This window comes from Equus przewalskii, chromosome 10 (genome assembly GCF_037783145.1).
Source record: "Equus przewalskii isolate Varuska chromosome 10, EquPr2, whole genome shotgun sequence".
Classification (NCBI taxonomy): domain Eukaryota; kingdom Metazoa; phylum Chordata; class Mammalia; order Perissodactyla; family Equidae; genus Equus; species Equus przewalskii.
The window spans coordinates 57,282,327-57,310,254 of record NC_091840.1 but is presented as its reverse complement, the minus strand read 5'-3'; the positions used below and the strand labels follow the sequence as shown (position 1 = coordinate 57,310,254).

Genomic DNA, 27,928 nt, shown 5'->3' with positions numbered 1-27,928 from the left:
GGGCAGACAGGATATTGTTATAATCATAATTTCAAAGATGACAAACTCCCTGAATTTCAGGTCCTTCATCCGAGGCAAGATCACACTATTAGCGGCTAAACTTCAAACAGTAATAAAAATAACATCTCCTATTTACTAGGCACTTACCCTGCACGGGTACCACTATCATCCCCACCTTACGATTGAGGAAAGACATACACAGGGGTTAGAAAACTGGTTAAGCAGACCAGCCGGGCTCAAACCCAGGCGCTCAGACTCCAGGGCCCACGCTCTGAACCGTTCTGTTCCTTACTGTTTTCCTGGCGTCTATTTTCCTCCCATAATAAACCCCTCCATTGTTTACTATACAGTCCTCCTGCCAGTTCTTCTTAGTAACTTTTTAACCTTCGCACGAGCACATTTTTTCAGTTCTACAACTTAAGGTACAAAAGCGTAATACTGTACAAGAATACATGTTCTAAAACATGGTGTCAAACAAAATGAAACCATGGAATAATAAGGCCCCTCCCCCCCCCAGCCCCCGACTCAGGACACCCACGCTGGCGGGAAGGACACCTCCGAAGTAGCAAGAGCTCCACCTGACAAACCACGAAGGTTGCCCCTTCTCCCTGCACAAGACTTCCATTCTCTGCTCGTGTCTTCGCTCCTGCTGGGAACCCCCGCGGCTTGCGCCGAGTCCGCATTCCTTGCCCCAGGTCCAGGGTCGCCCCGCCCCCTCTCTCGCCCTGCCCCCTCCCAGCTCACGTTTCTCGCCCGAATCGCCCCGCTCACACGCTCGCCCCGCCCGCGCAATTGCTCCTCCCCGGTGGGCCTGGAAGCGGAAGTGGGGCTGGCGTGCGGCATGTACTTTGGCTCCTCCGGGCTTGTGGTAAACGCGTCGCGGCAGTTCCGGTCGCCGCCCGGCGTTGCCTAGCCGACGTGGCTTCCGGAAGTGGGGCCGGCGCAGGGCCGCCATGTTGCAGCAGGTGAGGGGCTGTTGGCGTGGGGAGAGGGCGGCGGGGGCTGGGGGCTGGGGCCTCCACATGCAGGGTCCGAGGGCACGAGTCGAGTGTCCGGGGGCCGTTGTGTCCCCGCTCCCGCCTGCTGCGCGAGCCCGAGGAGGAGCGGGTGGGGCGGAGGGCCCCGGGCTGTGTCCGGGGGGCGTGGCTGGGCCCCCCGCGGCCTCGGCGGAGGGGGCCCGGGCTGCGCAGAGGAGGGCCGTCTTTGGCGGGTGGAGAGGCGCCGTCAGCGGGTCGCAGCGCGGGGATACTGCGGGCGGGGCTGCGGAGACGCCGTCGTGTGTGAAGTTGCGGGTGGACGGGCGACGGCGAGCGGGCAGCCCGGCCCCAGGGGGCGCCGATGTCGTCACAGGAGACCCGCCCGGGCCTCGGGGCCCGGTGTCCGCGGCGGACTGACGCTGATGCTGGTTCATGGCTGGTCCGCCTCGTGATCACGTCTGTGCCCTTAGAGTTAGTGACAGTCCTCAAGTTTACGACCAGAGATTAGTAAGAATAACTTAATCTCTTACTGTTTACAAAGTGTTTTTACTGTTTGTAGCGCACTTTCGCTTAGATTATCACGGGTAGTTTTTCCTTATTGTGCACTTACTACGGCCAGGCTCTGTTCAGGCCCTGGAATAGGGCTGTGGACAGTACAGACAGGTTTCTTGCCCTGAACCCCAGGTGAGTGGGAGGGTGCCAGGGGATGGGAGCTTGTTGAGGGGTCGGGATGGGAGACAGGTTACAGCACTAAGGGTATTTTCAGACAGTGATAGCAGAAACAAGGCAGTGTGATAGCAAGTATCTGAGAATAGGACCACCTTTGGATTTATGGTCAGTGAAGACCGCTCTGAGGAGATGGCTGAGTGGAGGAAATCCAGTGATGGTTAAATTCGGCTCTCTGAACCTGCCCCCAAGCTGGAGAAAAACACACACCCATACTGATTTCCCACTTTGAGTTTGTGACCATGAACCTCAAGTGAGCCCTTAATGCTGCGGCAGTCATCACTGCGTTTCCATGATCCCCTCGCTCTCCCGCCCTCCTAGGCCGCTACTAAAACCTCTCTTCTCTAACCTTCAGCATTTTTTCCTGATCTCAGCCGGTAGCCTCGCTGCTTGTTTCACTGAGAACACGGAAGCCATCAGAAGGGAATTTGACACCCCCTGCCATCTCCGTCTTTGGGCATAACTGCCCGTTTCCTCTGTCTGTCTTTTCCTGTAGTTGAGCTGTCTGGGCTCCGTTCTTAAGCTGTGCCCTCTCCGTGTGCACTGGTTTCCATCCGCTCTTACCTTGGAAGGCATTGGTTCAGTAATTCTCCCTTCTCTCTTCTGCCTCATGCTTATCGTCTTTTTCCCTGTTTAAAAGCTTGTTCACATCAGCATGTAAACATGCTTTAATTTCTCCTGTCTTAAATAAAAACTCCATTCCACCTGCCCTTTCAGCTATCACGCCATTCTTTGCTCCTCAAAAGACTTGTCTGTACTTGTCTCCTAATTCTTCTGTCTTGCATCCATTCTGGTCAGGCTTTCTCCCTCCTCGCCGTGCCATACTGAAACTGCTGTTACTGAGGTCACTGGTGACTTGTTAGAAATACAGTGGTCACTTTTTGGTAATCATCTTGCTTGTGAGCAGCATTTGACACAGTGATTGGATCCTTCCCCGGAACACTTTCTTCTCTTGTCTTCCAGGACACCACCCTCACCTTCAGCCTAACTCCTTAGCACTTCCTGTTCAGCCCCCACTCCTTGTTCCTTCTCAATTTCCTGCCCTATAAATATTGGAGAGCCCGGAGTCTGTCTTTGACATCTTCATCCTTTTAGCTGCTCAGGACAAAAACTTTGAAATCTTTCTTAACTCCTTTTCTCTTACCCCCGCATTCAACCCATCAGCAAATCCTGTCAGTTTTATCTTAAAATGTGTTGGAATCTGGCTGCTTTTCACCACCTCCACTGCATCCACCTTAGACCAAACCGTTGCTTCTTGGCTCCATTATTGGATTAGCCTCCTGACGGGTCTCCCAGCTTTGTGCCTTTGTCTTTCCCCCTCCCCCCAGTTTCCCCTCAGGTTCTTGTATTAAGAATCTGCCAGAATTTTCCTTTTTTGTTTTTCCTCCCCAAAGTCCCAGTACATAGTTGTATATCTTAGTTGTAGGTCCTTCTAGTTCTTCTATGGGGGACGCCGCCTCAGTGTGGCTTGATAAGTGGTGTGCAGGTCTGTGCCCAGGATCCGGACTGGTGAATCCTGGGCTGCCAAAGCAGAGCATGTGAACTTAACCACTATGCCACCGGGCCGGCCCCCCAGAATTTTCCTTTTAACACATCAGTCAGAACATGTCAATCCTATGCTCAGAACACTCTAATGGTTCCCCCCTCACTCAAATGTTTTTTAAAGTTCTTAATACTAGCATCTGAACTTGTACGTCCAAGACTAAACTCCTGATTTCACCCTGAAATCTGTTTTGCCCACAGTCTTTTCTGTTTTAGTAAATGCAACTCCAAGAGTGCAGAGCTATTTGTCTTTTTTCTTGTTTCTGGTTGTACGACTTAAAAGAGTACCTGGCACATAGTAGGCACTCAGTATTTATTAATAAATGAGAAGCCAGTCTTTCAAAGAGCAGGGTAAGAGAAAAGAGTGTTCTAGGTGGACTGAACCACAAGTACAGAAGGACCCAGTGGGGCACAGTCGACCTCAGTCTTAGCTGCACATTATCATCATCTGGGGAGCTTTAAAAAAAATCCAGATGCCCAGGCCACACCCCACACAAATTACATCTGAGCATCAAGGTGGGACTCAGGTGTCAGGTTTTTTTTTGAAGCACCCCAGTAATTCCAGCCTGGAGCCAAGATTGAGAACCTCTGGTCTTGTAGATCTGAATCCCTTTTACTAGCTTAGGTGCTACTCCATTTCTACCCCCCTTCACTTACTGTGTGGGCTTCTTGGCCATTCCCTGTACATACTTTGTGTCTTCCCACTTCTGTGTCTTTGAAAATATAGCTAGTCAAGGGACTAGTGTGAACAGGAGTGTACTTGCTCTGTCAAGGCCCGGCTGATAAACTCTCCTTCAGGAGTTTCTCCAGAGCCTCTTCCCTCTCTGTGCTCCCATTTGCATTTATACTTTTCCTGGCACTGATCGCAGTCTGCTGTGTATTACAGGTGATCGCCTCCTTTGTGTATTCACTCAGGCCTTCAGCAAATGTTGTAGTGTCTGACCTGGTGCTCTCTAGACACCAGGATGTATTACAATGCAGCGACAGACCTCAGCTGCCAACAGCTTAGAGTCTAGATGGAGAGAGGAGGAGTAGACTTGCAGGAAGAATATCCTGAGATAATTGTTCTAATGGAGATTTTGTGCAAGTGCTCTGGGAACATGGGAAGGCCTGGGGACTTAGGGACAGTTTCTCAGCTATTTCAGTATTTGAGCTGAAATCTGAAAGATGATTTGGTGTTCGCCTGATGGTGAGCTTCGTAGGGGGTGGGAAAGGGAAGAGCTTTCTGGGTAGAGAAGACATGAGAAAGGCAGAAAGCGGGGAGAGACCACAGTGTTTCAGAGAGCCGGTAGTAACGGTATTGCTGCAGTGCCCAGTGGGAGGGAGAGTCGGAAGGCCAGTAGGGGGATCAGATCTTGAGGTCTCCTGTGCTGTGTGTGAAGGAGTTAAATTTTATCCTGTACATGTAGGAGCACCATTGAAAAATCTAGGCAGGAAGTGACATGGTATGATTTCCACGTTAGGAAGATTACTCTGGGTAGTGAGGGGCTGGAGTAGAGCAGCGATGACACCAGAGATAAAGGCAGGTGAGTGGGGAGTGGCTGGCGCTAGGAAAGAGCAGATTCATGGTTGTGGTTGAGGCTGAAGGTGAATTGCAGTGAGTTGAGGTGTGGACCACCCTTAGAAGCCTAAGGCTGTGAAAGGAAGGAACGCTGTGGGAAGGGAAGTGGAAGATAGAAAGTGGAGATTCAGAATTGGAGTTTTTAAAGAATCTTTTGTGCTCATAAAGGACACTTGAAGAAATTTGTGTGCTGATTAGAAAGATCAATAGAAAGACTTGAAGATACAGAAAGTGTAAATAAAGGGGAAATTGATGGAACAAGCCCCCGAGGAGGCAGAAAAAGAAGGAATTCCAAGTACAAATAGTTGGTTTAGCTTTGGATAAAAAGAGAAAGAGTTGTGAGGAGGGATCAGGGAAACAAGGATGCAGTCGGGTGATTTTGTGAAGGAGCCAAAAACATTGAATTTGTCCCCCAAAGCCTCAGCGTTCTCTCTGACTTTGCAGGAGCAGTGTCTGCACCCCCGTGGTTTCTCACAGGGCTCAGCAGCCTGGATAGGGATGGAGGCAGCAGATACTTGGATTACCACGTGGGGTTTTTGCCAGATGGTTGGGCTGGGGGTGGAGGAACTACACGTGCTCTTTCCCTAGGTTGTGAATTCCACATGGCTGTGATCATGTCTGAATTTTGTCTTCCATTTTGACTAATGTGTTACCTTGCATGTAGTAGGCATGCAAATACTGAATTTCATTTTACTTCATGGATATTTAATTTTCCTATTAGGACAGTAATGACGACATTGAAGATGTTTCACTGTTTGATGCAGAAGAGGAGACAACAGATAGACCAAAAAAGTCCAGAATCAGGTATGAGAATAAATTTTAAGAGTTGTATTAGTATCCAGTGCTGTTCTGTTCGTAGACTGGTGTTAGCAATGGGATTCCAGGCAGACTGGTTGCGATGTGCTTGTGAATATTATATATCGCTAGTTTGATCTTTGGCCTCAGACAAAGGTGACATTTCAGATTTGCTTTGGGAATAACTAGCATATGGAGTTTTACTCAGCACTGAGTTTTCAAATTTGCAGACAAATCCAGTTTTGTGAACACTGGCGTTTTTAATTCTAGCTACTGTTTACCAAGAATGCACCATTTCTTTAGATAGTTTCTATAGATAGATTTTGATTTGTTGCGCAAACTTTGGAGTTGCATCTTTTGTATAAACTAACATGCAAATATCAAGCCAACTATATTTCTATTCCAAATTTAGTTCTCTCTAAAGAAATTCACATAATGAAATCAAATTCTACCTAAACCTTGAAAACATTATACCAAGTGAGAGATGCCAGTCACAAAGACTACATATTATATGGTTTCATTTATGTGAAATGTCCTGAATTAGGCAATTCTGTAGAGACAAAAAGTACGTTAAAGGTTGCCCAGGGCTGGAGAGGAGTGGGGTTGGAGGTAAATGGGGAGTGACTGCCGGTGAGTACAGGGTTTCTTTTGGGGGTAAAGAAAAAGTTCTAAAATTGATTGTGGTGATAGTTGCACAATTCTGTGAATATAACAAAAACCGTTGAATTATATACCTTAAATCAGTGAATTGTAAGGTATGTGGATTATAGCTCAATAAAGCTGTTAAAAAACCAACAACTCTACCTGGTGGTACTTTGTCTTACTGCCTGAAGTGATTTCTGAGGGCCTAGCTGTCCTTTTGGCATGATTTTTTTTTTTTTATAAAGGTTTTATTTTTTTCCTTTTTCTCCCTGAAGCCCCCCGGTACATAGTTGTATATTCTTCGTTGTGGATCCCTTTAGCTGTGGCATGTGGGACGCTGCCTCAGCGTGGTCTGATGAGCAGTGCCATGTCTGCACCCAGGATTCGAACCAAAGAAACACTGGGCTGCCTGCAGTGGAGCGCACGAGCTTAACCACTCGGCCACGGGGCCAGCCCCGCTTTTGGCATGATTTTTGCACGTGTGAAAATAGGATTCAATCCTCAGAGTATAGTCTGTATTTCTCCAAGCTTGATAAAGTTTCTTGTTACATATTCTGTGATAGTTTATATTCAATGAGGTGTTAAAGTCATGTTTACATAGTGTATTTTCTGTGACAACAGGGCGTAGTCAAATAATGGGACTTAGGAAAAAAGAGAGGTAGGCGGTTTGCTTCTTCCTCAAGTCATCTCTTTTATTTTGACAAAACTGCATGGTTATGTTATGGCTGAAGCATTTTTCATCTACATCTACAGTACCTGTAGTAAAATGTAATTGCATTTCTTTTATTATGTTTTGGTTTTCAGACACCCAGTGGCATCATTTTTCCATTTATTCTTTCGAGTCAGTGCAATTGTAGTCTATCTTCTCTGTGAATTGTTCAGCAGCAGCTTTATTGCCTGTATGGTGACAATTATCTTGTTGTTGTCATGTGACTTTTGGGCAGTCAAGGTAGGTTTGATTGTTTTTATTTTAAAATCATATTTAATATCATGAGATTGACATATAAACAGTAAAAAAAAAAAAAAGACGGCATTTTGGATTGGTGTTGTTACTTCAGGTCTCGTGTGTTAAAGTGCCAGGTATATCAGATCACATGCAGGTTCCTACACTACTGACTTGTCTATGCCTTATGTCAACCTACATCAGCTTTAAAATGAGACAGAAAAGGAAACAAAATGTGCCTAGCAGCTACAGACCCTGCACACTGCTTCTAATCCATACCACTGATTTTGCTTCAGGTTACTCCAGCCGCGCCATGTGTAATGTCCAGATAAGACCCGAGGATAGTTTGTCCACAAATACTTAAGGAGTGCCCACCATTTGCAGAGGTCCCATGTGTACTCTAGGGTAGTGTTTCTCAACCAGGACCAGTTTTTGGTTGTCACAGCTGGGGTGGGGGAAGTGTGCCATTGGCATGTAGTGGATAGAGGCCAGGGATACTGCTAAACAATGCACAAGTCAGCCCCACAACAAAGAATGATGCGGCTCAAAATGTCAGTAGTGCTGAGGTTGAGAAACCCCATTGTAGGGGATAGACAGGAGTGTAAGAAATGGTTTTAAATTCAAAGGCAATGATGAGTAGAGAGATGGATGGATAGATATATAGGTACATAGATGGACGTGATAAAATAACTACAGTAAAATATTAAATGTAGACTCTAGGTGGTAGGTATATGGGGCTTCCTTGTAAAACTTGATATTTCTGGGTGTTTGGACATTTTCATAGTAAAATGGTGGGGAAAAAATCAAAGGCAAGAAAGAAGCAGAAGCTAATTTTGGAATTTCAGAGACATTTATATTGATTCAAAAATCAGTAAGATGTTACAAGTCTATTCATACCACCAACCCAGCCATTTTTAGACCTTTCGATTCTTACAGAAATCAGAAGTGGTTGGCTTGGTGGTGGCCAGTTTCAACAGTCCACAAAGTGCTGAAAATGAAGGTTACAAAAGTCTCTTTTCTTTAGGATTTTCTTTTGTACAGTCATCTTTGGCTTGTATTTCTTTGAATTTCATTTGTTGCTTTGTGTTCTAAATGTTTACCGTATCCTGGTCACAATTTTGTTTTAAGGAATATTTCTTTTTGCTGTTCTTGTAATTTTTGTTTAGCCATATAGAACATGGCATTTAGTCAGTTCTTCCTGGTCATTTCCAAACTCTCAAAATTCAATAATTAAATCTTTTCAGATTAAGAGTTTTAAAAAATGTGGCCAAAAAGTATATTTTCTGGTAAGCTGGGGTTTTTTTTTACCCCCTAAAACAAGGGCCTAAAAAGTGTCACCTTTTTGAGTTAGCCCTGATGGCCTAGTGGTTAAAGTGTGGCGCCCTCTGCTTTGGTGGCCCAGGTTCGGTTCCTGGGTGTGGAACCGTGCACCTGTCTATTAGTAGACATGCTGTGCTGGTGGCTCACATAGAAGAACTAGAAGGACTTATGACTAGAATATACAACTATATACTGGGGCTTTGGGGAGAAAAAAAAAGAGAGAGAGGAAGATTGGCAACAGATGTTAGCTCAGGGTGAATCTTTCCCAGCCCCCCCCCCCCCCCAAAATCACCCTTTTTTCTTTGGCAAAATTACTTTTAGATATCCAGACAATTGAGATATGAAACAAAATTGAAAAGTCAAGAATGGGGAAATTATTGAGTGTGGACCCTTTGGGAAAGGGGGTAGGCAGGGTCCTGAACCTAGTTAGGACAGAGATGTGTCATGATTATTATAAATCTCAATTCACTTGTCAAAAGAAGAGATATAATTATTTAAAAAGATGAATTAAAAAATTTAAATGTTATAGCCTGTGGGACTTTTGGTTTTATTCTTTACTCTGACAAATAGAGTAAGAAAGGTTAAATAATGGTTTTGAAATTTTAAGGTAAAATTTAGTAAAATTTAAAACAAATTGTGTATCTTCTACAACATTGGAGAAGATAGGAGCAACTAAAACATAGTTCATAGAGCAAGAGGAGGAAAACAAAACAAAAGGATACTTTAACTATCGCAAGGTGATGGGAGTAGTAGCAAATTAGTTATAACAGTACATGTAATTTGATTAAACTCTCATTTTAAAGATAAGAATTCTAAAACTGGGTCAAAAATCAGAAGTCCAACCAAAAAGATCTAACTAAAATCATGACATTGGAAAAAGTAAAAGGTGGCAAGGATAATATCATACCAATTCAAACAAAAAGAAATGTGGCATTGTAATATTATTGTCAGACAGAAGAAAGATGGAACAGAAAGATCATTTTACGAATCACAGTGAAGATCATTCATAGAATGACATTATGTCAGACTGTGTATAGTGAGAAACTATGAGAAGCACTGGAAGATGGAACATTAGTGTGACAGGAGTCCAGTAAACCACTGTCTTTGACTGATCAAAGCAACGAAAGTAAATAAGGTCTAAAGGATCTGAATGAAATAACAAGGTCGATTTAATAGAAGTATCTGGAACTTTGTATGTACAAGGATAATACCTTCTTGTTCAGTTCCTGTGGAACATTTGCAAAAATTGATTAAATATCACTATGAAGAAAACCCAAATAAATTACCCAAAGCAGCTACATTTTTGAGTTGAGTCCAGCAAAACTAGAAATTAATTAAAAATGATTGTCAAAGTTGGGTTTTTTCTTTTTTTGGTGAGGAAGATTGTCTCTGAGCTAACACCTGTGCCAGTCTTCCTCTATTTTGTATGTGGGACGCTGCCACAGCATGGCTTGATGAGTGTTGTGTAGGTCTGTGCCTGGGATCTGAACCCGCAAACCCTGGGTCACAGGAGCGGAGTACTGCACACAAACTTAACCACTATGCCACTGGGCTGGCCCCAAAATAGCAATTTAAAAAAGCCAACCAGCTAAATATCTTGGCTTAGAAAGGAAACAAAAACTGTAAATATAGATTGTGTACATCTTAATGATAATGATCATCTATATTGAAACTTTTAGAATGTGTTTAAAGATGAATTCAGAGGAAAAACAATAGACTAAAGGCTTTTCTTATTAGACAGAAGTCCAGAAGTTTCAAAAACAAAAACAATAAGAAATTAGGAAATAATAATGATAAAAGCAGAAAGTAAAGTATGGGAAAATGGCAGAGTTTGAAAAATATTCTGAGATTTGTTATTTGACAATGCCAATAAAATCGAGCTCTGACTGTCTTCAGTCTTCATTGCCAGCTCCCCTCTTTGACTTAGCCTTTAAATGTTAGCGTTTCTACAGAATGCATTGTGGTCTTTAAGGCTCCTCCTCTTCTTCTGTACTCCTTTTCTAAGTAGTGTCATCTGTGCCTCTGATTTCAGTTGCTTATCTGTAAGCCGAGTTCACTATATCCCCAGTCCAGGTTGGTCCTCACAGCTCCAGATCTATCCATCTGTCTTCTTGACATTTTTACTTGGCTATCTTGGAGGCTCCTCAAATTCAATATGTGTAAAATACTGGTTTTTATCTTCCAGCCCCAAAATGCTGCTCTTCCATCAGTGTTCCCTTTCACACGGCCTGGAATCACTATTTTTTTGCTTGAGCAAACCAGAAATATATGAGTTGCTTTTTTCCTTTCTCATATCCAGTTAATCACCAAGTCCCAGAGATTTTACTTTCTTCCTCAGGGCCTACTGTTCTACCTGGAACATTTTTCTCACTCCCACATTGCCTTAACACAGGGATTCCTAATCTTTTTTGTGCCATGGTCTTGTGAAGCTACGAATGTTGTTAAACATATAAAATGCATAAGATTGCAGAGGAGGTCATTTTTACTGAAATATAATGAAAACATATTAAAGAGGCAAATTTCTCATTTACTAATAGGTACTTCTTTATTAATGCACTAAATAGAAAGATCTAGCAGCAGGTCTAATTATTTTGACAGCATCGATGAGCATAAATAATATTTTGTGATACCTGTAACAACTACAGTACAGTATGCAAAATATCTGTGGTTTTTATTGTGACAAAGTCACAGGTATTGTTAATTCTATTGTGGTGTATTGTCTACACTCATAATTTAAAGAAACCAAATTTCAACCAAAAGTTAGTGACAATAAAGATATAATTTTTTTTCCTATTCAAGTTCACGGAACCCCTGAATATATTAGTGGACACAACTAATTAAAACTCCCCCGTGTTTTCAATTCCTGTTTATCCTTTCAATTTTTATTCCAAATGTTGATTCCTCAGGAAGACAGTTTCTCACTCCCAGACTAGATCGTATTCCTTGTTAGAGTAGTGACGTCCCATACTTCTCCCTCACAACATTTATCATGGTTGGTAATGGTGCACATGGCATTGGTTGACCACCTCTCTTCCCACAACACTTGAAGCTCCATGAGGACAGAGATGATATCTGTTAGTCACCTTTTTATTACCAGCACATAGTAGGTGCTCAATAAATATTTGTTGAGTAAATAAACATTAGGAAAACTATCAAAGTAATTTGTTACCTTAGAGGAAAAGAGCTATTTGTTGAGTAAATAAACATTAGGAAAACTATCAAAGTAATTTGTTACCTTAGAGGAAAAGAGCTATTTGTTGAGTAAATAAACATTAGGAAAACTATCAAAGTAATTTGTTACCTTAGAGGAAAAGAGCTTGTTTCATTTGAGGTACTGAAGGAAGGAAGTGCCTATAACCATTGTCTTAGTCAGTTGTAACAGCTGTAAGAGAATACTATAAACAATAAGAATTTATTTCCCAAGTTCTGGAGGATGGAAGTCCAAGATCAGTGTGGATTCTGGTGAGGGCCCTCTTCTGGGTTCCAGACTGCCAGTCTCTCTTGTATCCTCACACAGTGGAGAGCAGTGAGGTTGAAAGCTCTCTCTTGACTCTTATAAGGACACAGATTCTGATCAGGAGGGCTCCACCCTCATGACCTCTTCTAATCGTAATCACCTACAAAAGGCCCCACCTCCTAATACCATCACGTGGTCGGGGGGTAGAGTTTCAACATATGAATTTTGGGGGGGACACAGGCATTAAGTCCATTACAACCATTTTTAGAGATAGACAGTTAAAAAATATATGTAACTCTAGTCAGGATATGTAGGAAAAAGTAGGTCCCAGTAGCTAAAGAGTAAGGAGTTTAGGATCACATTAGAGAATTGGAGAAAGGACAAGAGTTCATGAGGGAAAAGAGAGCGCAGTGTTATGGGTATGCTTACCCTGTCACCTCTACCCCTGCTGTCTTGCCATTGCTGTTTTATCTAATCTCTTTTCCAGGCCTGGTATGTAGTCATCTTTAACTGGATACTGTGGAGGTAAAGCTGATGACTTTTCGTTGGTGAAATGTTACACTAAGATATGACCTTATGACGGATCTTTAAATAATGCTTTTAAAATGTGTGTGTCTGTATTCATCTTTACCAGAACGTCACAGGTAGGCTAATGGTTGGCCTGCGTTGGTGGAATCATATTGATGAAGATGGAAAAAGCCATTGGGTGTTTGAGTCCAGGAAGGTAAATAGCCCTTTTTTTAAGCATCATTCAATGGATTATGTGTAGATTAATTTGGATATTTAAGGATGAAGTATTCAGGATTAAGAGTACTGTCCCAAATCACTTGGTATGTCAGCACTAAATCAGATGGCCTTCTAAAACTTCCTACATTTTTCTGTCTCGTTGAGACCGGAACAAGGTGTGTAGAGGAGAGAATCCAGTGAGAGGGCTTTGGCTCAGAGTTTATACGGTGTGCTAGGCTGCCTGTCCGGGGCTGCCTTGCCTGGTACAACCGTCTCCAATAGCTTGTTCTGTCCTTGCTCCCATGGTCCTCTTCCGTTTGTGGGCAGGAAAAAGAGCAGGATTGCAACTGGACAGAAAATCTGCATTGATCAGAGTAGTCTATTCTTCAAGCTGTGCCTTCAGGAGCCCTGGTCTGTTTTGAGTTAGCCTGCTTATCTATAGTGAACATTCATTTTCCCTGTGGAAATCAGTTTGGGAACCAGAGGACAAAATTCTTGGAGACAGTACCAATTAAATTGCTTGCCTTCTGCTTGGAAGGGTCTTGGCAAGTCCTTTTCAGAAAGCAGCATTGTGCTCAGTGAGCCCATATTCCTTCATATTATAAAATCTACCTTGAAAGCAACTCACCACCCTTTTGAATTCCTGGGTATTTCTAAGATGTGGTCATTGTCCAGAATCCCTTGATTCTATTTCATTCTCTGGACCCTGACTTGACCTTTTAGTTTCCAGGATGTCTATAGCTTTAATTTTCTTGATCCTCCCCTAAAAAATATCATTCAAAGCTTCCTTATGAATAAGCAATATAAGTGCTTATAGAATAGAATAGAAGCCTATCAGAGACTGCCCTTACTGTCTTGGGTCATGAAAATCTGTCCATTCTGCCCTGAAAATGCAAAATTATGGATTTAAAACAAAGTATATTAAAACCACTTCCTAAAATTACAGTAGTAGTAGATCTATTCTTTTGGTGGGTGGGGGAGTTTCTCACTTAGGACTTGGGTTGTCTGTATTAATTTATTTGAATTTGAGGATAAGATGTTTTTCATTAAAAATGATAAACTTTTTACTGATAAATATCACAAAACATTGGTTATTAAATTCATGTTTTTTTGTAGGCATCCTCTCAAGAGAGTAAAACTGTTTCTGAGGCTGAATCAAGGATCTTTTGGTTAGGACTTATTGCCTGTCCAGTGCTGTGGGTGATATTTGCTTTTAGTGCTCTCTTCTCCTTCAGAATGAAGTGGTTGGTGAGTATCAGTGTAGAATACTAATAATCCATTAGGACGGCTGATGGGTAATCATAATAAACAACTGTCTGTGTTAACGTTATCTTGCATAGGCAGCTTCATCATATATTTCCCATGTTTTGGTCCCCAACTCTACTTGTCTCTAAGTACTGGAGAGCAGAGTTTTGTTAAAGACCTCATTTCACCACTTCTCCAAGTGCCTAGCAGAATTTTGATTTAGCCCACCTTGTACAGAGATTACCATATTTATTATATTATTATTTTGTTGAATGAGGATATTCATTATGCAAACAAACCTGTATAGCTTAGTTTGGATCTAACAGAATGGTCTTTTCTGAAAATGTTGGTTGATAACCTATTCAGGTTATCTTTCTTACAGTAAATCTTGCCAAAACTTAGTGACTTAAAATGTCAACAGTCGTTTTATGATCTCTCTCAGTTTCTCTGGTTCAGGAACTTGGAAGGGGCTTGTCTGGGAGGTTCTGACTTGGGATCTGAGGTAGTTGCAGTCAGACAGTGGCTGGAGTGGCTGGGGCTGGGAAGACATCTCCTCTTCATGAGGTCCCCTGGCCTCCCACGTGGTCTCTCCACGGGCTGAGCGTGGGCTTCTTTGCTGCCTCGTGGCCCTGGCAATTAGACTGTTTACTTGGAGGGTCGCAGCTCCAACTGAGAGTGTTTCAGCTTACAAGCTGAGTTGCTTTTTATAACTGGATTAGTTTGCTGGGGCTGCCATAACAAAGCATCACAGACTGGATGACTTAAACTACAGAAATTTATTTTTGTACAATTCTGGAGCCTTGAAGTCTCAGATTAAGGTGCCGGCAGGGTCGATTTCTCCTGAGGGCTCTCTCCTTGGCTTGTAGATGGCTGCCTTCTCTCCCTGTGTCTTTACGTGGTCTTACCTCTGTACGTGACTGTGTCCTAATCTCCTCTACTTATAAGGACCCCAGTCATATTGCATTAGGGCCCACCCCAATGAACTCATTGTACCTATTACCTCTTTAAAGACCCTGTCTCTAAATCCAGTCACATTCTGGGATACTTGGGTTAGGACTTCAGCTTATGGATTTTGAAGGGGACACACTTCAGCCCATAGCAACAACAGCCTCAGAAGTCACAACATCACTTTTGCCACATTTTTCAAGGGAATGGGAATTAGGCTCTATAGCTTGATGGGGGAGTAAGAAGCTTCTTGAAGAGCATGTGGAACAGGTGATATTATTGCCACCATCTTTGGAAAATATAATCTGTCACTTGATCCGAACTGTGAGTCTTGTTCTTTTAATAGTTGAGTTTCTCACTTAATATTTATAAATATCAGATATATTTTGGCCTTAATTATGTTTTTTTCCCCTATTTTTTGTATTTCCTTGTCTCTATTTTGCTATATGTGTTCTCTTTTTCTTTGTATGTGCACATACATAAAGACTTTCGCTTTTGGGATTTGGATGGTTTATTGTCTAGTTTTTCTAGTAGTTACCTTTATTACATTTATATCATACCCTCTTTAGTGAATTAGGAAATGGATTTGATATCTATTGGTTTCCTGCTATGAAAGATGGTAAATGCTCATGCTCTCTCCCCCTTTCCTCCCTGCCTTCCTCTGGATTTTTGTTGGTTATAGTCTTATTTTAGTTATTTTAAATAACACTTAAATCTGTTTATTGACTTAGAGACTTGTTTAGAAAGGGAATGAAATAAACGCTCTTATATTCCCTCCTTTGTTTTTTCCCTTTCTAACACCTGAGTTTTGTTTGTTCCAGTATTTGTTGTTTATAGCAGTTGCCTTTTGAAATGGTATTTCTTACTGGTTGTTCAGTCTTTCATCTATTGTTAAGTGTATTGATCTGTCCTTTTATTCGAGCTTCTCCTTTTGCCTCCCGGTTGGCTATGTTTTATTGTTGGGTGATTTTTTTCCAAAAACTTGTAGGTGTTATTTTCCTTTGGCTCTGCCATGTTTAAGAATACGAGTCTATTGACTTTCTTCTTTTTTTAATTGAAGTATAATTGACATACAATTTAATATTAGTTTCAGGTGTACAACATAATGATTCGACATTTGTATACATTGCAAAATGATCACCACAATAAGTCTGGTTACCATCTGTCACCATATAAAGTTACAGAGTTTTTTTTATCTTGTGACAAACACTTTTAGGATTTACTTTCTTAGGAACTTTCAAATTTCCAATACAGCGTTATTGACTATAGTCACTGTGCTGTACATTGTATCCTTGTGACTTACTTATTTTATAACTAGAAGTTTGTATCTCTTGATCCTCTTCACCCATTTCCCCAACTCCCAACCCTCTTCCCCTCTAGCAACCACCAGCCTGTTCTCTGTATCTGTGAGTTTTTTGTTTGTTCATTTGTTTTGGATTTTTGGTTACACATATAAGTGAAATCATACCGTATTTGTCTTTCTCTGTCTGACTTATTTCACTTAGCATAGTACCCTCACGGTCCATCCATCCCTCCGTGTTGTTGCAAATGGCAGGATTTCATTCTTTTTTATTGCTGAGAAATATTCCATTGTGTATGTGTGAATGTATGTGTATACACATACACACCACATCTTCATGCGTTCATCCAGTGATAGACACTTAGATTGTTTTCCTATCTTGGCCGTAGTAAATAATGCTGCAATGAATATAGGGGTGCATATATCTTTTGAAATTAGTGTTTTCGTTTTCTTTGGATGATATGGTAGTTCTGTTTTTAATTTTTTGAGAAACCTCCATACCATAGTGGCTGCACCAGTTTACATCCCCACCAACAGTGCCTGAATGTTCCCTTTTCTCCACATCCTTAACGCTTATTTCTTGTCCTTTTGATAAAAGCCGTCCTGACAGATGTGAGGTGATACCACATTGTGGTTTTGATTTGCATTTCCCTCATGATTAGTGATGTTGAGCATCTTTTCCTGTGCCTGTTGTCTTCTTTGGAAAAATGTCTGTTTTGATCCTCTACCCATTTTTTAATCGGATTGTTTTTCTGCTATTGAGTTTTATGAGTTCTTTATATATTTTGGATGTTACCCCCTTATCGGATACATGATTTGCAAGTGTCTTCTCCCATTCAGTAGGTTGCCTTTTCATTTTGCTAATGGTTTCCATTTCTGTGCAGAAGCTTTTTGGTTTGATTTAGTCTCGGTGGTTTATTTTTGCTTTTGTTGCCATTGCCTTTGGAGTCAGATCCAAAAAAAAAAATCACCAAGTGTGATGTCAAGGACCTTACTGCCTATGTTTTCTTCTAGGAGTTTCATGGGTTCCAGTCTTAGATTCAAGTCTTTAATCCATTTTGAGTTAATTGTTGTGTATGGTGTAAGAAAGGAGTCCAATTTCATGGTTTTGCCTCTGGCTCTCCAGTTTTCCCAGCACTGCTTATCGAAGGACTGTCCTTTCACGGTTGTATATTCTTTCCTCCTTTGTCATAAATTAATTGGCCATATATGTATGGGTTTATTTCTGGACTTTTTATTCTGGTCCATTGATCTGTGTGTCTATTTTTATGCCAATACCATACTATAATGTTTTGATTACTAAAGCTTTGTAATATAGTTTGAAATCTGGGAGTGTGATGCCTCTAGCTTTGTTCTTCTTTCTCAAGATTGCTTTGGCTATTAGGGATCTTTTGTTCTATACTAATTTTAGGATTGCTTGTCCTATTTTTGTGAAAAATGCCATTGGAATTTTGATAGGGGTTGATTGAATTTGTAGATTGCTTTGGATAATAGGGACATTTGTACAATATTCTTCCATTCCATGATCATGGAATATTTTTCCATTTATTTGTGTCATCTTCAATTTCTTTCATCATTATCTTATAGGTTTCAGTGTACAGGTCTTTCACCTCCTTGGTTAAATTTATTCCTAGGTATTTTATTCTTTTTGATGCAATTGTAAATGGGATTGTTTTCTTAATTTCTCTTTCTGATAATTCTTTCATAGTATGTAAAAAGCACAGCAGATTTTTGTGTATTGATTTTGTACCCTGTAACTTTACTGAATTCGTTTATTAGTTCTAACAGCTTTTTGGTGGAATCTTTAGGGTTTTCTATAAATAAAATCATGTTGTCTGCAAATAGTGACAGTTTTACTTCTTCCTTTCCAGTTTGGATGCCTTTTCTTTCTTTTTCCTGCCTAGTTGCTCTGGCTCGGACTTCCAGTACTATGTTGAATAAAAGTGGTCAGAGTGGGCATCTCCTGTTGTTCCCGATCTTAAGGGAAAAGCTTTTAGCTTTTTGCCATTGAATATGATGTTAGCTATGGGCTTGTCATATATGGCCTTTGCTATGTTGAGGTACATTCCATCTGCACCTACTTGGTGAGAGTTTTTATCATAAATGGATGTTGAATTTTGTCAAATGCTTTCTCTGCGTCTGTTGAGATGCTCCTATGCTGATTATCCTTCATTTTGTTACATGGTGCATAATGTGGATGGATTTGTGGATGTGGAAACATCCCTGCCTCCCTAGACTAAGTCCAACTGGATCATAGTGTATGATACTTTTTTTTAAAGATTTTTTTATTTTTTAATTTTTTTCCTTTTTCTCCCCGAAACATACATACATAGTTGTATGGTACATAGTCGTATATCTTAGTTGTGGGTCCTTCTAGTTGTGGCATGTGGGACGCCGCCTCAGCGTGGCTTGATGAGTGGTGCCCTGTCCGCGCCCAGGATGGGAACCGGCAAAACCCTGGGCCACCGCAGCGGAGTGCGGACTTAACCCCGCGGCCACGGGGCCGGCCGGCCTGTGTGTGATCCTTTTAACGTACTGTTGAATTTGGTTTGCTAATATTTTGTTGAGGAATTTTGCATCTGTGGTTGCCAGGGATATTGGCTTGTAGCTTTTTTTTATGGTCTGCTTGTCTGGTTTTGGTATCAGGGTATTGCTGGTCTTGTAAAATGAGTTTGAGATCATTCCCGCCTCTTCAGTTTTTTGGAAGAGTTTGAGAAGGATAGATATTAAATCTTCTTTGAATGTTTGGTAGAATTCACCAGGGAAGCTGTCTGGTTCTGGACATTGTTGGCAGTTTTTTGATTACTGATTCAATCTCCTTGACTTTATTCTTGAATGATGACTTGGCTAGGTTAACATTTTTGGGTCACAACTTCTTTCTCTCAGCATTTAGAAGATATTACTTCGTCATTTTCTTATATTGAATATGTAGAGAAATCTGAGGCCAGGCCTCCTTACCTCCATGTATATAAGTGAGCGAATAATTTTTTTTTCCTGGACAAAGAATTTTTTTTTTATTCTTGAAGTTTTAAAATATCATAACCAGAATGTCTTTTTGTTTATCTTTCTATATTGATTTTTCTGGCAACTTTGTGTCCCTTTAATATGCAGGCACAGGTTTTGCTTTGAATCAGGAAAATTGTCTTCTGTTAAATCTTTAAATGGATTTATGTTCTATTTTTGGGCTTCTCTAAGTCTGAAGTACCAGTTATTTCTGTGATGGATCATTTTTACCTCTTCTCATCCACCACCTTTAATTGCTTTGAACTGTCGTCTTTTTCCTTTCTACTTACTCACTTAGCAAATGTTTTTAAGAGTCTGCCATATGCCAGAGCTGTTCTAGGCACTGGGGACAGGGTTAGGGGCCAGGTAAAAAGATAACTTCTCTGATAGAGCTCACATTCCAGTGGAGCAGAGTGTAAACAGGCAGTAAATAAGATAGCGGGGGATGTTAGAAAGATAATGACACAAGAGAATAGAGTGGAGAATGCAAGGGAGAGAGCAGTGGCTTACTTTAGATTGGGTGGCCTGCAAGGGCTTCTCTCTGTACTTCCTTAGCTCTGCCCGCTCCATTTTCGTCTCCTTCTGTTGTCTTATCTTACCTTCATGCTCTTTGAGTTCTTATCTTTAGCTTCTTCTGTAGGGTTAAGTATTCCCAGGAATGCTTTTATTTTGGTGAACTCTATTTCTTTCAGAATAGATTTTTCACCTATCTTTTGCATTGTGTTCTTTCCTTATTTTGGTTTTTTACTATAGTTTGCATAGATGCTTTCCTAAACCCTTTCCCTCTCCATTTTGCTCATGCTTCGGGTGGTAGCTCTGTCCAGGTCTTCTCATTATGCTGGTTTAGTGTGGGTGGATTCTCCTGGACTGCCTTCCCATGTTGTCTGAGACATCTAGGCTCTGTTGTGAGCTAGTTTGAATGATGTCTTTGGTGGCCTGAAGGCGCAGATGTGAGGAGGAGAATGCAGCCTGCCTTTGGTCACCTTGGCTGGTGGCCACCTGGCTTGCGCCTGGTTTTGCCTGGAGTTCCTGTTTCCTGGATGGGCGTATGCTCTGTTCTGATTCTACCCTCCTGCTTTTAGGAGGCGGCCCTGGAGCCTTTGTATCCATCCATCTGGGAGAGTCAGCCCAGTCTTTCTCTAGCAGTGTTTCCGTTTCTCTAAAACAGAGTAGGGATGTTATGTGAAAGGTGATTTGGGCTCTTCTTACGTTAAGACACAGGGTGGGGCCAGCCTGGTGGTGCAGTGGTTAAGTGTGCACGTCCTGCTTCAGCGGCCTGGGGTTTGCCAGTTCGGATCCTGGGTGCGACATGGCACCGCATGACACGCCATGCTGTGGTAGGCGTCCCACATATAAAGTGGAGGAAGATGGGCACAGATGTTAGCTCAGGGCCTGTCTTCCTCAGAAAAAAGAGGATTGTCAGATGTTAGCTGAGGGCTAATCTTTCTTGAAAAAAAGACACAGGGTGGGCTGGGGGCATCTCCTGAGCCCTCCTTGAGCATCTTGCCACCCTCTGTTCTCTTAAGGTGATTGGCTTGATGATTGTCCTATGCTTCCTCTCCTCCTCCTCCCCACCAGGGAGGCATCACCTTGGCAAGCTGCTGGGATTTTCCTGCCTCTGCTGGGTCACTCTTGGTTTGGTTGGGAGGCACTTTTGCTCTCGTCTGTTTTTGCATTTTTTTCTTAGCGCTGTCTATATCCTCTGCCTTTTTTTTTTTTTTAAAATGTTTGCCAGCTGGCAATTTTTTCTTTTTTTTAAAGATTGGCTCTGAGCTAATATCTGTTGGCAATCTTTCTTTTTCCTTCTTCTCTCCAAAGCCCCCCAGTACATAGTTGTATATTCTAGTTGTAGGTCCTTCTGGCTGTGCTATGTGGGACACTGCCTCAGAATGGCCTGATGAGCAGTGTCATGTCCGTGCCCAGGATCTGAACTGGCGAAATCTGGGGCTGCTGAAGTGGAGTGCGCAAACTTAGCTACTTGGCCATGAGGCCAGCCTCCGCCTCTGGCCTGCTGCCTCTAAGTTGTTGGGGGTGGTGACTATTAGTGAAATTTCCCTTAGAGCTTCTTTGGAGAGTTAGGAGCTGTATAGAGTGGGGCCAAGCTGGCTCCTTCTCTGACCACAGCCCTTTTTTATGTTTATTGGTCCTAGCTTATTTGCCTTTAAAAAAAAAACCACCATTTGCTGTTTATATCTTAAGAGGAGGGAGATCTTGATGTCTGGCTTCACTATACCATCTTAAAACCAGAAGTCTGCTTGTTTTAACTTACAAATACATTTTAAAATTTGTCATCATTGAATAACCTCGATGCCTCAGCAGGATCCATGCTCAGTCTGTGAATTCAGGTGGCCCTGGCATGTTGGTGAATACATACTAGGAGGGCCCCAATTTGAGCAGCATGGAAAGTTGAAGGAGATTTATGTAAATAAAAATATAGTGTTATGTTTATTTAGGTAACTAGCAACCTTATATAATTCTAATCTGTTTATTTCTGTGAAACGTAAGTTTAGAACAGAAAGTACAACTCCACTTCTTTTACTAGGAATTTGAACCTTTTCCTTAATTAAACGTTTAAGTCCTCTACTCGCTTAAAGTCAGCTGTACATCTTGTTAAGGGTTAAGGACAGTAAGTCTGGATTGGAAAAAGATATTCTGTTTAGCTTTTTACAGATGTAAACATTTCCCAGGTAATCCCTTTAATAGCATATTATGGGTTGATGAGTTGTTTGTTCTGAAACAAGGGTTAGCAAACTGACCTGCAGGCTAAATCTGGCCCAACACCCATTTTTGTAAATTTTTATTGGAATACAGCCTTGCCTATTCGTTTGCATATTGTTTGTGGCTGTTTTGAGGCTAGAATGGCAGAATTGAGTATTTGCAACAGAGACCATAATGGCCTGCAAAGCCTAAAATATTAATTATCTGGCCTTTTACAGAAAAACTTTACTAACCCCTGTTCTAGAATATTTTAACCATGGGATCTCCTCACGTTGTCCTAATTAACTTTTCTTCCATAATATTTAAAAAGTAGGCTTGAGTTTATTATTCTCAGTCCTTAGTGATCTTAGTAGGGTCACCTAAAGGATCCCTGATTTGGCCACAGGAAGAAACGACTCTGCCAAAGTGCATTTCCTCCCAGTGTTCCATCCCTCTCCACCCCGCTTCTTGCCCCCTCAGCTTGCCCCGTCTCTCTCCATCCCCCTCCATCCTTCTCCACACCTCTTCCCCCTCCTTCTTGCCCCCTCCTTTCCCTCCGTCTCCCTCCATCCTCCTCCATCCCCCTCATCACAGAGGGAAAACACCTGTTGAGTGCTGCCTTGAGGCACTGGTTTGCTTTCCCAGAAGCCAGTTAGCATAAAGCAGAGATTCACCTCTCCAGGCTCTGTTTATTGAACTTGATTTCTCTCTTGACCATTCTTTTTTGTAATTCTTAAAGGAATAGTTAACATTTGAGCCTCTTCTGAGTCTCATTTACTTTTTTTCTATCTTTAGTAATAGACCTATGGAAAATATTAGAGAATGGTCCCCACATTGCATCCCCAGGGGCTGGCGTGGTGCCTGGTATATAGCATATGTGTTTAATAAATATTTGCTGGGTGGGTGACGTCATGCCTTGTGCATAGCATGTATCAGATAGGTCTGTTCTGGCAAGTTGAGGACTCTCATTGGCACAGCCCCTGCTGCGCAGAGCTTCCTCCTCCTCCTCTTTCCCATGGCAGTCTGCCTTGTCGCAGTTATGGTGTGAAGAAAGGTCAATTAATTTTAGGCCAATAACCATTGATTATTTTTCCCTTTCCCAGGCAGTGGTTATCATGGGTGTGGTGCTACAAGGTGCCAACCTATACGGCTACATCAGGTGCAAAGTGGGCAGCAGAAAGAATTTAACCAGTATTGCTACATCTTATCTTGGAAAACAGTTTTTAAGACAAGTAAGTGTTTTCTGGATGTGGGGGTAATTTTAATGTGATCAGTGACTAATGCAATGATTTTTAATTCTTGTGGAGTTTAATTTTTATGAAATACTTTAAAAAATAAGTTTTTAAAGGCACTTATTTAAGTATGAGATGATGATGATAAAGGTATTTTAATTAGTCTTTGAAGGCTTTTAGGATATTCCAATGTCCTAAATAATGTGTGTCCTGAAATTATTTTAAAACCAGCAGGTTGAACTATCATTGCTGGTAACTTATTTAAAAAAAAATTACCCTAAGTTCAGTTGCTTTCCATTCATTCTGGTGGCTCTAAATGAACAGTTTTGAAGAACGTATATTGTATGGTTTTGGGGTTTACAGTAGGAACAAGTAGAAACATAATAAGACTGTCTCATTAAAGATTTTCTTATGGTAATGACATTTTTTTGTTGTTGTTAGAACATACAGGGTTTACTAGAATTCCCCAATATGAAGATTTAAATCAGGGTTTTCAGTGGGTTAAGTAGTATTCATAGGTAAATAGTATTGGGTAAATCTCTTGGGAAAATTGAGTAGGTCTTTGTATGAGTGATACCTCACATTTGTTTCGTGCAGTAAGTTGGGCAAGTAATGTTTTTTGGGATGGTGGTTCTCAAACTTGAACCTGCATAGGAATCATCTAGAGGGCTAAAATGCAGGTTCCTGGGTCCCACCCCCAGAGTTCCTTATTCACTTGGTCTGGGACGGGGGTCTCATAATTTTCATGTCTGACAAGTTCCCAGGAGATGGTGATGCTGCTGGTCCAAGGATTATGTTTAGATAACTAAAGCCCTGCAGAATTAAGTGATTTCTCAAGAATATACAGCTAATAAGTGGTATACAGCTAAGGCTTAACCCAGCTCTCCTTGCTTGAAATTCGTTGTTATTTTCATTGTACTATACAGTTTCTCTTGTATAAAAGATAAGAAGTAGAGAAAACGAATGTTCTTGTGGGGACATCATTCTTCTCTTTAGGAATTTTTACATGGTCCCAGTATGCCTTTGCTGTGGTCCACCTTATGGTAATTGTCAAATGTGTGCTTAATAGGTTTTTTCCTTAGCATTTTCAGTGTTTCTGAAGTGAGAAGAGACATTGAATACAGGTAAATTGGAACCTGGAGCCTGATGTAACATGGATAGGGTTAGTAGACTTGCATAATAGCTGGTGATGCTCTGCTGGAATATGACTGCCTTGCTGGACGTCTTGGTGGATCCATTGATTTACTTCTCCAGCATGTCCATCATTTTTAACATAGTTGGGCCATAAGGTAATGTAGTAGCTGGTTCTGCTTGCAAATAGGAAATGTTTTCCTAGGCCTCATGCTTTGAAGTCTGTTAAGTAAAGTAGCTTTTAATATTAAGGAGTTCTTTCTCTTTTGCAGAACACCGGAGATGATCAGACTTCCTGAAGAGGACTGGAGAAAGCTTGTGTGTTGTGTTACACTGGGAAACAACTGAAGAGATTCTTGACTCTGAACCTTTTAGAACTCAGTACATGTTGCAAAGAGGAGTGTTGGGTTTGTTTTTCCATTTACGAATTTACTTTAAAAAAGGAAAAGTAGTTTTCGTATTAAATTTTTGTTTTCATTCTAGCATTTTGGGGCTTGAAAGTATGGTGTTGTAGAAATATTGTCAGAATTTAGTTCATGGTATACTTATGTGTATGCACATAGTCATGTAATACCCATATATCCCAAATTCATGAAAGTGTTTGTGTTCACGTACGTATGTAATGGAGACCTTTGCATTTTGATCCATAGAACATAGGAGGATGTTCTTAGTCTACATCAAAGCTCTATGTATTTACGTATGATTTCTGTAGATTATTTTCGAAGAAAGTTTTGCTTCCATGTTAAGAGTGAGCACTTTGGCTTATATGTAAGTTAGAAATAATTGTTAATTTTACAACATAATATTTACTTCATGATGAAACTTCTTATCCTAGGCGTTCACAGGCAGGTAAAAGCCAAATTCGGGCCAGTGGCATTAACTAATTTCTAAGATTTTGTTTATTTTTATTTGTAACATATCATGTACTTAAGGCCCAATTAATATAAATGGAATTTTTATAGTTTATATTTAAGGGATACCTAGAGATTGCTGCTGTTCTATTTATTTTTTGGAAAACATAGCCAGATTTTGCTTTGGAACTTCCCGGAGGCTCTTCAGTGGTCCTTGGCTTAATGAAATCTATCTTTTACCACTAAGAGTATTATTCTTATAATGTCATAGTGAGAATAATCATTTAAATGCTTGGCATAATAAATGCCTAAAAGACATTTTATTTTATGAATCTATTTTTTTCTTGGTATAATGGGGATATTGTAAATCATGTATTTGTATTGATGGTATTTCTTAAAGCAATATATGTAACAATCTACAAACTAGTGTAGGCATCTGTAAATTCTGTTGTAGGTATGGTAGTCCCCCCGTATCCGTGGGGGATATGTTCCAAGACTCCCAGTGGATGCCTGAAATCACAGGTAGTACCAAACCCTGTATATACTATGTTTTTTCCCCTATACATACATATTCGAGGTGTGACAGCAAAACTAACATGAATTTCTTTTTCCTTCATAATTTCGTGGATAGAAGATTCGTTCTTACTGTAGATCTTAGCAACCTCAGCATACGAGTTTTTTTTCTTTCCTTAAGTTGAAAACTTTTACCTTTTCACTTAAAGGAAACACTTCACAACTTCTCTGTGGCATATTCGAATTGCCAGCATCACTACTCTTGTGCTTTGGGGCCATTATTAAGTGAAATAAGAGTTACTCAGACACAAACACTGTGATACTGTGACAGTCGATCTGATAACCGAGAGGGCTACTAAGTGACTAACAGGTGGATAGTATATATAGTGCGGATGCATTGGACGGAGGGATGATTCATGTCCCGGATGAGAAGGAGCAGAATGGTGCAAGATTTCATTACGCTACTCAGAATGGTGTGCAATTTAAAACTTGTGAATTGTTTATTTCTGGAATTTTCCGTTTACTATTTTTGGACCACGGTTGACTGGGGGTAACTGAAACCGTGGAAAGTGAAACCTTGGATAAGGGGGAGCTATTGTATACTGTAAACTTTATTGGAGTCTTTTAATCAGCGCGTTATTTCGTGAATGTATTTATACATCGTTAAAAACTTTGAAAAGGTGTTTTGTTTAATGGAATAAATGTCTTTATTGGAGTGATAGCTTTGAAGGTGCATACCTATATTTGTATAAAATTCTACTGTTTACAAGCACTTTGACACATGTAATCTCTTTTGATCCTCATGACAAACCTGTTAGGTGTGATGCCCATTTACAGATGACAAAATGAAGCTTCAGGTTATTGAGTGACTTGCCCAAGGAAATACAGATTGGAGGAAGACCCATCAGGGGGTATTACCGTTTTTAGAGTGAATATTTGTCTCTAAATATCCTTTCCTTTCTTAAGAATCATTAATTTATTAAGTCATTAATTTATTAAGTACTGGTTTGCCATTTTACTTATACTCTTCTGGTGAGGAAGGTGGATGCTGCGTAAAGATATGTTTTAATTTAATCTGAAAGATCGAACCTAAATCTTTAGAGTTGAGAGTCTAACGGGACACATTAGTATAGTTCTTGAGGTACCTATGTTGTTATTTGAACCTGCAGTCCTAAGCAAATACGCATGTGGCATATTTTGGAATTTTGGAATATGCATGTGGCAGGATCTACTACTTATCCCCCAATATCCATTTTTCCCTTCTGTGTGCTTCCCACCTATTGGCTGGGACATGGCAATGAAGACAGATTTTCTGCGTGCGTGGCGCTTTTTCTTCCTGCTAGCTGAATGTAGACATAATAGAGGGAGCTTGAGCAGCCATCGAGGCCAATGGGGTGGAAGCCTTGTTTTGTGAACAGCAGAGAACTGAGGTAGAGCTTTGTCTGAGTTCCCTCTGATGGGATAGCAGCTCTGACCTGCCTGCTGAATTTTTAAGTGAGAAACAAACCTCTGTCTTGTTTAAGTGTTAGTGTTTTGGCTTTTCTGTTGCTCATAGGCTTAACCGAATTCTTCATGAATATAGTACATTATATTACAGTAACATCCCCCATAATTGTTTCCATGAATATAGTACTTGAGATGTAAAAATTCAGTAAATACATATTTGCCCTTTCCTCTGTGTACTAATTAAGCTACTATAGGTGCTAATGAGTCCAGCTGTTCCAGATGCTATTGCTGCATAAAAATTCACCCCAAAACTTAGCAGTGTAAAAAGTCGTTTTATTTTGCATACACATGCTGTGGGACAAGAATTTGGGTGGAGCCCAGTAGGGACAGCTTTTTTCTGCTGTCTGGGGCTCAGCTGAGAAGATTTGAAGGCCAGGCTTCACATGCTGGCTGGGGGCAGGAAACATCTGGGGCTTTCTTCAGCCACAGGTCTTGGAGGTTGATGTTGGCTGTCAGCTGGGACCTCAGCTAGGTTGTTGTTGGAACACCTACGTTTGTGACCTCTGTGTAGGCTCATTTGGGCTTCTCTACAACCTGGCATCTGGGTTCTAAGAGCAAGCTTCCCTAGAGAGCGAGAAAAGTGTGTTTTTATGACTAGTCTCGGAATTCACATAATGTCACTTCTGCTGTACTCTCTTGGTTGAAGCAGTCAGCAAAGTCCCTTCGAGTTCAAGGGAAGGCTAATAGACCCCACTGCTTGATGAGAGGACTATTAAGGTTACATTATAAGAAGAATATGTGGGATGGGAGATAATGTTGGAGACATGTTTGGAAAATAAGGTGACAGCACACCTACTGTAAACATTTCATCAAGAC

General features: G+C 41.1%; 1 protein-coding gene across 6 annotated transcripts; it reads left to right on the top strand.

The window, feature by feature from the left end:
- The first annotated feature begins 751 nt into the window (after window positions 1-751).
- Window positions 752-26,327, top strand: TVP23C (trans-golgi network vesicle protein 23 homolog C). Of its 6 annotated transcripts, none has more exons than XM_070563447.1 (7): window positions 752-965; window positions 5,528-5,610; window positions 7,048-7,192; window positions 12,598-12,687; window positions 13,806-13,937; window positions 22,983-23,111; window positions 24,515-26,327. In XM_070563447.1, the coding sequence occupies exons 1-7, from the start codon at window positions 954-956 to the stop codon at window positions 24,539-24,541; spliced, it is 618 nt and encodes a 205-aa protein (XP_070419548.1). In that variant the 5' UTR covers window positions 752-953; the 3' UTR covers window positions 24,542-26,327. The 6 variants fall into 6 exon arrangements, with proteins under 6 accessions (XP_070419548.1, XP_070419550.1, XP_008538942.1 ...); XM_008540720.2 differs by lacking the exon at window positions 752-965 and adding an exon at window positions 1,106-1,484; XM_070563448.1 differs by lacking the exon at window positions 752-965 and adding an exon at window positions 1,230-1,661.
- Window positions 26,328-27,928: the final 1,601 nt, after the last annotated feature.